Genomic DNA, 12,283 nt, shown 5'->3' with positions numbered 1-12,283 from the left:
CCGTGTCACACCCCTGCAGTTTCAAACTGTAAGGGAGTACAAGTCCAGCATCACTGTTCAAGGCCACCCCGCATTCTTAGAGATGTAAATGGAAAAGAACACCCTGATCTTGGCAGGAGCAAGATGTCAAATACACTCCCAAATACATTCTGGCCTTCAGAGAAAGTTTAACTTTGGAGTTTTCTTTCAGTTTGTAATAAGTGAAAAGTAAAACTGTTGTGGATCCTTTTCCTTTTTAATTTTTTTTCCTGAAACAATATCACTAAAGTTAACTTTCTAGATAATTTTTGACAGTGGTAAGGACATATTGTGACAGAAAGAGTAAATTAATTATTGAATGTCATCTTTAACACAATATAATCTGATACTTGCCTTGTTGACATTACTAGTACACCAGTGTACCAATGACTACAGTAAATACCACAAGATACATTAAAGACAAAGGCTTCATCTTTTGAACAATATAAAACACATTTTACATGAAGCATATGTTTAATGTTACAGTGTTGTAAGAAAGAAGTAAATATTTTTATGGGCAATTATAGAAACGCTTATAAGCAAGTATTGTACAGTACAGTACCATGTAGCTGACCAGTGCACTGCAGCTATGGGCAGTTTCAGTAGATCAGTAATGATCAGAGTCCATAAACATTAATGTTAAGGTGCAGACCCATTTTGCTTTCTCTGATATATTTGAATAGATTAGATTACTTTTCTTATCTGAAATCACAGCTTGTTCAGTTACAATAATACAAATGTATATGAGACAATGAATACGATGGAGACAATTTCCATTAACTTGATGAAAGTTTTGTGTTGATATAATTGGAATGTAATAGGTGACATATTTCTGAGAATAAAAAGTTGAAAAGCAATTATTGTTTTGTGATTTTGCAGGCTAATACTGGCATCAGTGCAGTCGTTGGGTAAAATATTTACATTTAACACATCTACTTCTACTGAATATCTGCAGATTCCCTAAATACATAACTCTTTCAGAAAAGGAGGTATATTTTTTTGGATTTAAACTTCTAATGTTACAAGAGAAATCTGCTATGCTTAATATCTGCAATAAAAATGCATGTCATAACCACAGTAGGAATGTCACAACAAAATGAATTATTTTTTCATGGATACCATGGAAAAAAAAGTCAAGTTTACCACCTGCTACAGAAAAACAACATAATTCTCTGGTATTAAACCTGTTTTTCCCTCATATGTTGCTTGGAGCCAGCCTGGTTCAACAGAGGGGTAGACTAAAGGATAAAAGAAAGAAACCATATTTAAGTCCAAAGAAAAAAAGTGATGCAGACCCCTGATCTAGTGTAAGCTGATTAGAACCATGCTGTGTTTTACTACAGCAATTACAAAACCTGGTTAATAGCAGATTGATAATCTGGGTACAGATTGCTCCTTAAAATAACTTCCTATAGTGTATTTTGTAAAGCTTTTAAAGGTAGAGTATAAACAGATCAAACTTTTATTTTTTATAATGATAAGACAACAGCTATGAAAAGAAAAAAGAAAAACAAATCTACCCTGGATATGCTGAATAAGGATTTAGAGAAATATGGCCTGGTAATGTGGAAAGCAATAAAAGTGGTTTGCCTGCTTGTAGGTAGGGAACATTTGTTGACGTTTCTGCATTTGGCTGCAGGCTCTGCTGGCTGTGTTAGCAGGGAACAGGCACTGGTGCCTTCCATCACTAGGTTACAGTGACCTGACTGGACTGGTTATGAGCCAATTCATCTCTTCATAAAGAAAGGGAAGAGGCAAAAAAAAAAAAAAAAAAAATCCAGAGGCTGTTGTGACTTAGGTTATGTATGGGGTATTAAAATTTGTGCTAAATAATTTTATATCTCTACCTAACACTGGCAATTTACAAAGTCCTTGCTGTAACTCGTATGTAACAGAAACACACAACTATGTCTGTGTATGGTGTCAAATGTACAATCAGCCTGTGCAATACTACAGGGCTGTTTGCTTACCATTTGAGAAGTGTGCCCCCTGGGGGAAGCTGAGCTCGTGGCTGTGCTCTGCCTCACAGGAATACATGGCCTTGGCATCTCTATAAAATAAACAAAAACATGGAATGTCAAGGCACATCTGAAGAAAGAGGAGTTGAATTCGGTCTAGCTTTTGTAGGTTGTGTTGTGTTTTTACATCACCTTCCAACTGGAGTAGACTGTTGGAAAGAGGCATTTTCAAAAAGTTGTGCTCGGGCAGCAACACTGAAACCATAAGACAAGGAAAGTTCATGCACCACATCATGGAGTGGGTAGTATTAACATATTCAGTTTAAAACATAGGCTATCTGCTGATGTAATGCCAGTACTATAGTTTTACAGTCAACAGCCTACAAAATCAGCTTTAGAGAGAAATCTAACATTGTGACCTTTTCGAACATAATAAGTCTGTCTGCTTAGACTTGCCAGCATTTTGTATTGTTTAGAATGAAGTGAAAGGAAAAATGACAAAATTGGGGAGGTTTCCTTCCTCCTGGCAAATTCAACTCAGGCATTGCTGAACTACAATTAAACTATGTAACACAGTTGCACTTGACACTGCACACAACCTCAGAGTCAAGGGCACAGCTGAGCCTAGGGCAAGCAGTGTAGGTGCTATACAGGGAAACTACTTGAGAGACCGTGTGACTGGCTTCTCAGACACGACAAGTCAAACAATCTATTTGTCCCAGGAGAAAAAGTGCAGACTGCTGCTGGGTCACATCAACCCGAGAGCAGGGAGAGCGTAATTAAAGGCAGCTCTCCCACTAGCACAGAAGACATAAATCTCCAAACACATACTCATCTGATTTTAGAAACCTTTCAATGCCCATAAACAGACGATGGAGGAAGATGACTACTCAGAAAGGAGAAGCAGAGAAAGGGAGGAAGGAAGACAGAGGAAAATGTTGCTTAGCAATTGTGTTAAAGCTTTATTAAGCTGGGGTAATTTTGTGGGAACATGTCAGGATGCATAATATTTAATGTATACAGCATATATAGGCACAAAACATAGGTTATTTATAAAATTAATGTTTTAAACTGCATATCTTCTTTTGAATAACTTATTAATTTTCTCTGTAAATGTCAGCAAGTATCACAGAAATGCCCAATAAAGGAAAACAGTGATAAATCACTTTCTGACTCAATATGATGAACTCTAAATTATAAATAAATCAAATTACAGAGAAGTTGAGAGTTTTGTTCCAGGTGGCTAATTGTTTTAACTTGGGGTTTGTCATTAAGTGATTAAAGTAATGAGAAAAACATCAGTAGGATGGAATCTCATACGGGACACTACATTTGATATCTTTATTAAGAGCAGTAATATAGTATGTAATGAAAAAAAGTTAGCAGTTTAAATTTTTACGACTCATTACATTGAGGCAGGCCTTTGGTAGCCATTGCTGACTGAGCCGTCCATCCTGCGGCGGATCACTTGTTTTGGTGGAAGGTCCGTGTGCACTGTGGGTTTTACACTCTCTTTGGACTCCAGTGTGGTTAAACTTTGAACAGATCCACTGCAGCTCCTGCGACCTTGAGTGTGACACACAAATAATAACTTTTTTTTTCTTTATGTAAATGCCACAAAGACATAAAAGTTTGATACTAATCCAGCTGATGCTAAATAACTGAGGAAACAATCTCTCCACTCAGCTGTTTGGTACGGAGAACCCTGGAATATGCAATAATAAAAAAAACTATCCTCTTAATGAATTCTGTTCACTCTAATACAGTAAGAGAAACAAAATGAAGCAAAATCTAAATTAAAATCCTACCGTCAGATAGATGAAGTGATTTCAGAGAGGGAGAAGCAGAGAGGTTCATCAGTTCTGGCTTGAGGTAAGTGTTGCAGTGGGGGGCTTTTTTGGGTGCAGGAGACAGTCGTGGTGTTGTGCTGACTGAGGATAGGCTGAGAGCATCCTCTGACTCTCCATCTGTTCGCCCTGTGTCTTCCCTGGAGCTGGATTCAGGGCTGCTGGCACACGCTGTGCTCTTAGGATCATTTGAGAGCTGTGACGGTGTCCGGTGGAGGTCTGACAGTGACTTTTCTGGACCTGTCCTCTGTCCAGAAGAAGCTGCTTTTGAGGAGGTATTCTGCTCAGATGAGTGGGATGAGAGAGACTCCATGCTGCCCATAGGTGTGCTGTTTGGACTGCTGCTGAAAGTGTCACCTATACAGAGACCAGAAAAGAGGCATGCAAGGCCCTCATTAAAACCCGCTTAGTTAGTACATAATTGTGTAAAAATAAAAATTTGACCTTCTATGTAAAACTAAGAAATTCAAATGAGGCTTCTGTAAATGAATGAGTCATGGTGTATAGATGGCTGAGAGATATCAAATACCACTGGCTTTGGAAGATTGTGGTGTGTGACAACCTGAGACTGTAATTACTGCTTTGGTACTCACTTTCTGCATCTGCCAGGCACAGTGCTGGGGTGTAAAGGCTGCGGGGTTTCCTGGGTCCTTTGGACAGACAGATGGCTCTACTCCTGCGAGAGTCGGGCCGACTCTGTGGTTGGGGCAGTGGCACATTGGGATCTGGAGGCTGGTGGAAGATCTGTAGGTCCAGAAGGGAGCAATGAACACCAAACATATCTGCGAATCTATGTATGACCAGCCGGGTTAGAATTTCAGCTGAGTTCTCAGGTTTATAAAAACTTTATGGTTTGCAGTGAATGGAACAAATCACACCCATAAAAGGAAACAGGATTTTTTCAAACCATGACAAGTGTAGCAAATAATTAAAGAATTAGCCTTTGCTGGTTTGGTAGGTCAATAAAAAGTCTGCAGATGTAATAAAACCAGTCATATCAACACTACAATCTGCTCATTTGATCCATAAACTGTACCCTAAATTATTTTCCAGGAAATATGAAACGGTTTGTGCTAATGAAGTGTCATAAAGAGCAATGATGTTCAATGTCTCTCTCAAGAACACAACAAACTATCACCTGAGATAGTGTTCAGTGTAGTGTTATAAAAGATTTTGAATGTGGGTCCATATTCAGCATCTTTCAACCAGAGTAACCAGATTGCTGCTCTCCATCAGTCAGGTTCTTACAGAAGTTTCTTCCTGTTGGTATGTTTTCTCTAGTCATTGTTGCTAAGTTCTTGCTCAACATAAATTGATAGCTTTCCTTTTATCATAAGTGTCCTGAGATTACATTTTGTAGTAAACTGTCATACTAGGAATAAAAATGGTTTTGACTCAACTTTTCTCAAACACTTGTGTTGTTGATAAATCTGCTCTTGCAAATAATGTTAATGTATCTATAAGAACAATGGTGGTATGGATTTTGTACATTGTAGCAACACATAGTATATTATATAAAGTCCAATCATGCTCACCTTGTTGAAGTTCTCAATTAGTATTTCTACCACAATGTTCTGGAACTTAATGTTCATCATGGCGGCTACAGTCTCCTCCTGTGACCGCATCAGAGTAGGCCCAAAGATCACACCCAGGTTTGACACTGTCATCATGTTGGACTGGTTTTGTGTAGAAACTCTACATGTAGAAGACATGAATTAAATACTATATCTGCAGATACACCAATTATGCAAATGTCAACATATTTTTATTAGCCACCAGATACTGAGAGCTTTAGTGATACCCTTAAATGCACTTATGTTCCCCAAAACTGTGAAGAGACTTAAATTAGTTTCAGAACTCTTAATCTTCTATCAGAGGGCCACCCCCCGAGGCTGCAGTATAACTGATTTTTTTATACAAAAACACGTACATGACAAGATGTTTTATCAGTAACTCCAGCATTTCTCTATTCTTCTCAGGCAGCTTATGGACCAAGGCATGGACAGCACACACCCTGTAGTTCTGGTCATCTGATTCTAAAAAAAAGAAAATGAGTCAGAATTAATCAGGAAGTTCATATACTAAAATTAGAAATAACATAGTAATTTATTTGAAACTAATTACATTTGCTACTTGATATGATATGAAAAATATATGATGAATACTACACAGAACCATTTTACTGAGAAGGGAAAAAATTCTGCTGTTCTAATCTTTGCTCATTTAATTTTCCTACAATAAGAAGCAGGATAGAGGACCTAGAATGCAACCTCACTGTGTTATAAATATTCACAATAGGTTGTAAAGAATTTTTTAGTTTAGTTCAAATATGAAATAAAGGGTATACATACAGTTTATCCATAGACATTCATAAATATAACCACAATTTTCTACCCAAATGCACTTAATTAAAAATCTCCTATTTCATAGATAATAAAAGGGAATAAAGCAATTGGTAAAAACTGTAAGTTTATTTTCTCATAACTTACTGACAGCCATGATGAAATCTTTGTGGAGCTTGAAGGTCATGAGAGGCTCAAAGAGACACCTGATTTGAAAAAAGAGAGCAGCTGTAATTTACTAGTATTTAGTGACATGAGTTCTCTAAATGCAGCCACCTTCCTTCCTGAGTCAGTAGAAGAAGTGAGTGCATGACTAACAGCGGGGAGGTTTCAAAGAGGCATTATGGAGGCAATGATGACTCCTGACAGTTAAGGATCCGCATTTGGATGGGGCAAGCTGACCTGAGGTAATTCTTCAAACCACTGGTGATAGTTTTGTTGTCCCACATCTCTGGATCCAGGTCTAAGTCCACAGGTGCCTTGGATGCTATAGGAAACACATTTTATTTTTATATTACAATAATTTTTAAAGTAAGCAGTAAACTAAACAAAACTAATGCAACCTGATGCTACAAAACAGACTGTACAATTTAGAACTAAAAAACACTGTCTTCCAGAGAGAAACTAAGGAGGAGAATCTCAAATAAATGTAAGAGCACCTTAGTGCATGTGTGGTATCTCAGAGATGGAGTTCAAGCTTTAGAGTGATTCTGGTAATTCACTCTGACATATCCTGTTCACATGTATGAAATTTATGCAAACAGGATTAAGTAGGGTAATTTAATAAGGTAATGACAGAGTAACATGATAGCTGTTACACTGTCAAACCACCAAGAGGAGCCCTTTCCCCACCCTGACGACAAGCCACATCATGTTTACTAAAGCACTAGATCCACAATGATGAAAAACTGGGCTGTTTATAAATTAGATCTTTAACATGCATTGAAAGAGAAAATATCAAGTACTTATAAATAATAGCATTCTGTTGTTTGTTACATGTTTGTTTTGTTATATGATATATGAGAAGGTCAGTAATGATGCTTTAAATTCCAGCTACTTACAAAAGACTGTGGTCATCAGCTTCTGCACTTTGGAGTTGACCCCTCCAATTCTGTACAGACCCATTGTATTTATGCCTATGTGGCAAAAAAAGAGAAAAAAAAAAGCCATTGATGTGTGGAAGCAAGGACAAAGATTTTCAGTTCATTTAGGACTTATGCTAGTGTATTATGCAGTCATGTCCACTCATTCACTAATGAATAAAGTACAAGGATAATCATTATCAGTGCCAGGCTGCATTCAAGTAATCTGACACATAAAAGCCAAAAGATTGAAATGCCTCACCTCTCTTCTCGACCAGGTCAATGCATTTCCTTATGAAGTTAAAACCTGCCTCATTAAGATATGCTGTAATGCAACACAAGATCAGGGTTGACATGTCAATTACCAGTTGGGTTAACTGTGCGTCATGTAGAAATAATCAGCTTTCCCTTATGTCTGTGCCTAAACTAATAAGATACAGCTCCTGTGCTGGAAGGCTCCGTTATGTCAGCTGCATGTCAAATAATTGGCTTAATGAGCAGAAATAGCTATAGGTAACAAAAAACACATTTGATCATATCTGATTAATATCTTTGTGTTTGGGACTCTAATTTTATTATTAGTGCAGGTTAGATGTTTTTCAGTGATGAAAGTGGTTTGGAAAGATTTTTTAAAAAGACACTCACTCTCCTCCTTTTTGCTTAATATGGCCGGGAGGTTGTAAATCTAGAGAAAGTATAGAAAAATCATTACTGCTTCGCTTCATAATAAAAATGTCACACATCCATTCCCAAATTACAACATTAGAAATGATAAGGTAATGTGTTTTTTTTTCCCCATGCCCAACCTTAATTCACCAGAAGAGGGTGCCAATGGCATATAATTCAGTTCTGCTATAATTTTCTTATCAAACAAACAACTAAAAAACATCTTTGACAAACAATTGCCAGCAAAGAATGAATATTGCAGAGACAAACAGAGATCCTCACCGGCTCCTTGCCATCCATGGCCTCAAGCCACAGTCTTCTGTTGGACTCTGACAGTGCCTGCAGTGTCATAACGCCATGCCTGGAAAGATTTAAGAGAAAAGCTGGTCTCAGTCTGATATCATTGCTCTAGGGCCCCTGGACAGACCATGTTTACACTGGCTGAGAGAGCTATAAAAGGACGAGTGTAACTAAAATAGCTTGTGTGCAAATGCTTGACTTAAAACTGTGTCTTGGCTTGGCTTTGTGATTTACATTCCATTCCCAATTAAAAGCTACTTGTGCTTAATTTCAGAGTGATCCACGTTTTGCTTCCAACATGCAGGCACCTTTATAAACTTTCACCTTACTGTGTGTTACAAAGCTTAAATCAAGTCTGAGAATTGTCTGTAACCAAATTTGTAGCCTTTTTATTCTCAGAACTATGCAACATAATCTGTTAACAGAAATCAAGAAGAACTTCTCCCCACCCAATACTGACAGTTACTGACAGTCATCTTGCATTTGTTATAACTATGAGGTCATTTCAGCCAAATTACAAAAAGAAGAAAAAAAAAACATCAATTATTTTCAAAGTTGCCTATAGCAGAGGGTTTTGGATTTTCATTTGTCCAGGTTTTGGGGCTCTCTAATATTAATGCCTCCATCCTCAGTCACTGAGCGTTAAGGGAGATTTTTTTGTGAGGCTCACAGTATGTGACATATTTAAAATATTCAAGAATAACATCTTTTTCCAGAAACTATGACATGGCTGTTCAAATCTTTATAATTTTTTTTGGGGGGGGAGGGGTCCCTGTGAGAACCTTTATTTCATAATTTATTGAATAATTTTCTGTAAGGACATGTTGGACCAGAAATCAAGTATCAAAATGGAAAAATAAAAGTATCTGCATGGTTTGAATACCTTGTTAGCAATTTGGGTGAATGAACCCTTTGAAAATGAGATAGCTGGTTTGATTATAGATGGGCTATAGGTCATCCAGCATGTTTGCATTATGAGGGTGAATGGATGAGCTTGAAACTGACTGGAGCCTGGCCCACTTTGTCTTTGTGGTTGGAGCATGCACCTTGGGGCAATGCAGTTTATGATAAATGAGTTGCCCTGCAAATAAATTACATTTATTGTCCATGCTCAGCAACACTCAAGAAGGGTAAGCAGTGTTGAGCTTGTAGCGGGAGTGTTATGTTAACACAGAAAAATTAACTAAAGTATAAATTTGAATTAAATGACAATGATGAGCTCCTATCAAACTTTCATATAGCTTGGTCAGCTACATTCATGTTACTGACCTGACAGTCTCTTGAAGGTTTTAAATCATAGAGCAAGTCCCTCATCCTTTGTCCTGTAGGTTTTTTTTTGATAAATTTGATTAGATATTGTCTAATGATTTTGACTCAATAATCAATTTTCCCATAAAGCTAACAGATTTCAAATCTAAAGAGAGGCAAAAGGAATCAGCGTTGAATGTTTGCATCCTGTGGCCCATGTTGACCATGTTATGTCTCATTTTGTGAAGAAGAAGGATGGCAAAAACAATCATTAGGCTTGGGTTTGAGAATGAGTGAATAATGCAAGTAGCAGCACACATGCAGCACATGCAACTGCTCTGAAAGGGCAGCACTGATCAGTTCACATACCGGACTTTACAGAAAAACTGAAGCGGCCTGAAAAGAGTTCCACGATAGATGTCATTTCTACAATGACATGAACACAGAGAAAAGATGGAATGGGTTCAAAAATAAAATAAATATTGATGTTGGAGACATAAAGGCAAACAACAGCTTGATAGGAAGGGGGCACGAGGAACATGCAGGACACAAACAAAGTTTAAGACATCTAACACTGGTAAATTGAGTCTTTGAAGATGTTAATCCAACCTGAACGGCTTTTGCACGTTCAAATATTTATCGGTTGGGATCGCGAAAACACAAAATGCACAGGAACAAAACATTTCACATGCAGTTCATGGAAAGTTAGTTTCAATTGCAAAAAAAAAAAAAAAAAAAAAGCTTTGCTAATCCTCTTTTGATAAGTAAGCAAACTGGCAAGAACTACTACTATCAACTATTTTGTCCAAGACAACATATTGTTTAGCATTCCAAGATCAAATAGAGGAAAAACAAACATAATAAACAGACTTGTTGGTGGATATAAATAGTATTAAATATCACATTTTGTCCATGCCATCAGTCCATACATGTCATAAGACATTTTTGGGAATATGGATCACAGACCTCTCAACAACTTCAATATCAAAGCAGAAACGCTTGTCAATGGAGTCCGTTTTCCTCCGAATGCAGGACTTGAGCTTGAACATCTCTGGTTGATTCAGGACAAGGCCATTCTAACATACACACAGACAAAACAAAACAACAAATAAAGACAAATTCCACAACATCAACTATCAATTAAGAAAAGAAGAAATATGAATTTATGAGTTAAGTCTTTATTTCTAATTCTGCCTGTGAATGAATATAAGTCTATGGGTGAAAAAAAATGTCAAAATGAAGCTGTTAAAACTAGAAGGAAAGGCAAGTTTGCTCTAATGTCAAAAAGTTAAATAATTTAGAAATAATAATGATGTGTGAATTATCAACATGTGCAAAACAAATTACCTGAAAGTTCTCTGTTAGGTTATTTTATTTAAAAAATAAGATTATTTTCATTCCTTGAGCTTCCCTTTCTTGTTATTTGAGGATTTTGTTATCGTTGAAATTTTCTGCCCGCCTTGAGCTAACAAGTCTTTTGTTTTCTGTGCCAGTTCAGTGACTCTGATGTGTTTTTATTTTTTTATTTTTTCCCTCAAGGGCAAGGCATTTCTACAACCAGGCTCTTTGTTTCACCCACACAGATTACACTTGATCTGTTATTTTTCTTTCAGCTTTTATCATGTATATCTACAACCAAACTAAAGTAAACTAAAGTAGAGTGAAGTGAACTACCTGTTTCCCAGCTGACTTATTTTCAGTATTGCTCATGGTGAAAGTCTTGCTGCCTTTCTCGTATGTGCAGTAGTGACGTGTCCAATTGCATCCCAGAGGACCTAAGACAAAAAAATGAGGAAGAAAACAGTAGTACGGCCAAAACTGCTTTGCTCTGAATCACAGCCTTTGGAAAGACTTCTGAAAATCAATGCACAATTAAATTGTGATAAATCAAAACTTGTTTATTGCTCCTGATAAAAATCTACCATTTCTGGTAACACCCCCTACACACACACACGTTTGAAAGTACATCAAAGTGAATCTGTAAACAGGATGAACTATGAGCTTTGTGTGAGAGGATCTCTTCTGTGGAGGCCTGGGAGAACTCAAGACATGTTAATGGTGATGGATGTAAAACCATGCAGTTATAATTGAAGAGGGAAGGAGAGGGCCTGGAAGGCTGGGAGCTCTGCTAAGACTCACGTTTCTCCTGGACATACAGGAAGCCCTCCATAGTCCACTGGCCTGGGGGTTTATAGTCCTGATCTGCAGACCTTATCCTCTTCATCAGCTTCTCCACTTCCTGTTTGGTGCTCATAAAGTTGTTTCGTGTCTATGAGAGAAATGCAGGATTATCTGCCATTTTGTGCAATTTCATATTTACCAATTTTTCTTTATTGTGCTAGATTTTAACAAATGCCTATATGTGTAGCTGCATGAGGATGCCCATAATGGAAAACAATGTTCTCAAGACTGTTAAAATTAGGACCAAGGTTCAGATGTTCAAACCTTTCTAATAATCTGAGAGTGCTGAGACAGCCTCACCTTCCGCAGTTCCTATTTGTGCTCTTCTCATCTTAAGGCACAAGCTGAAGTGTAAAAACTGATATAGCAATAGCACTGACATTTTGGGTCAGATAGAATTTTGGACTCTCAGATTAAATGCATTGAGGTCATAGGAATGGAAGTATGGGGCATGGCGGCAGCTGCAGTTTTACTCCCAGCAGTTAAGTGTTTTTTGACACAGCTCTATTAAATGGCCTAAAGTAACCGCCTGCAACGCTACACTGAAAACATCGATCCTCTTTGTAATCACACAGCTATCCATTTGTGAAAACTCTGCTTGTTAAATGCAGGTATGATAAACTGGAGAATCTGATTATCTG

The 12,283-nt window shown here is 37.5% G+C and overlaps 1 protein-coding gene across 4 annotated transcripts in view; it reads right to left on the bottom strand.

Annotated features, from left to right (window-relative positions):
* Positions 1 to 849: 849 nt before the first annotated feature.
* LOC121645816 (rho GTPase-activating protein 42) overlaps positions 850 to 12,283 on the bottom strand; it is a 71,152-nt gene continuing 59,718 nt past the window's right edge. Inside the window, exons 8-25 of one of the 4 annotated variants that reach the window (XM_041994534.1) lie at positions 11,601 to 11,730; positions 11,136 to 11,236; positions 10,428 to 10,537; positions 9,831 to 9,887; positions 8,196 to 8,274; positions 7,893 to 7,932; positions 7,510 to 7,572; positions 7,227 to 7,301; positions 6,568 to 6,652; positions 6,313 to 6,371; positions 5,754 to 5,859; positions 5,359 to 5,518; positions 4,417 to 4,567; positions 3,785 to 4,192; positions 3,386 to 3,542; positions 2,169 to 2,231; positions 1,989 to 2,068; positions 850 to 1,256 (exon numbers count right to left, since the gene is read on the bottom strand). In XM_041994534.1, coding sequence (XP_041850468.1) covers positions 1,168 to 1,256; positions 1,989 to 2,068; positions 2,169 to 2,231; positions 3,386 to 3,542; positions 3,785 to 4,192; positions 4,417 to 4,567; positions 5,359 to 5,518; positions 5,754 to 5,859; positions 6,313 to 6,371; positions 6,568 to 6,652; positions 7,227 to 7,301; positions 7,510 to 7,572; positions 7,893 to 7,932; positions 8,196 to 8,274; positions 9,831 to 9,887; positions 10,428 to 10,537; positions 11,136 to 11,236; positions 11,601 to 11,730 — 2,013 coding nt within the window. In that variant the 3' untranslated portion in view covers positions 850 to 1,167. The remainder of the gene's footprint in view (positions 1,257 to 1,988; positions 2,069 to 2,168; positions 2,232 to 3,385; positions 3,543 to 3,784; positions 4,193 to 4,416; positions 4,568 to 5,358; positions 5,519 to 5,753; positions 5,860 to 6,312; positions 6,372 to 6,567; positions 6,653 to 7,226; positions 7,302 to 7,509; positions 7,573 to 7,892; positions 7,933 to 8,195; positions 8,275 to 9,830; positions 9,888 to 10,427; positions 10,538 to 11,135; positions 11,237 to 11,600; positions 11,731 to 12,283) is intronic. The other 3 variants (XM_041994535.1, XM_041994536.1, XM_041994537.1) reach the window with 3 other exon arrangements.

This window comes from Melanotaenia boesemani, chromosome 9 (genome assembly GCF_017639745.1).
Source record: "Melanotaenia boesemani isolate fMelBoe1 chromosome 9, fMelBoe1.pri, whole genome shotgun sequence".
Taxonomy (NCBI): Eukaryota; Metazoa; Chordata; class Actinopteri; order Atheriniformes; family Melanotaeniidae; genus Melanotaenia; species Melanotaenia boesemani.
Note: the sequence above shows the minus strand (reverse complement) of the source record. Positions and strands in the feature narration are given on the sequence as shown.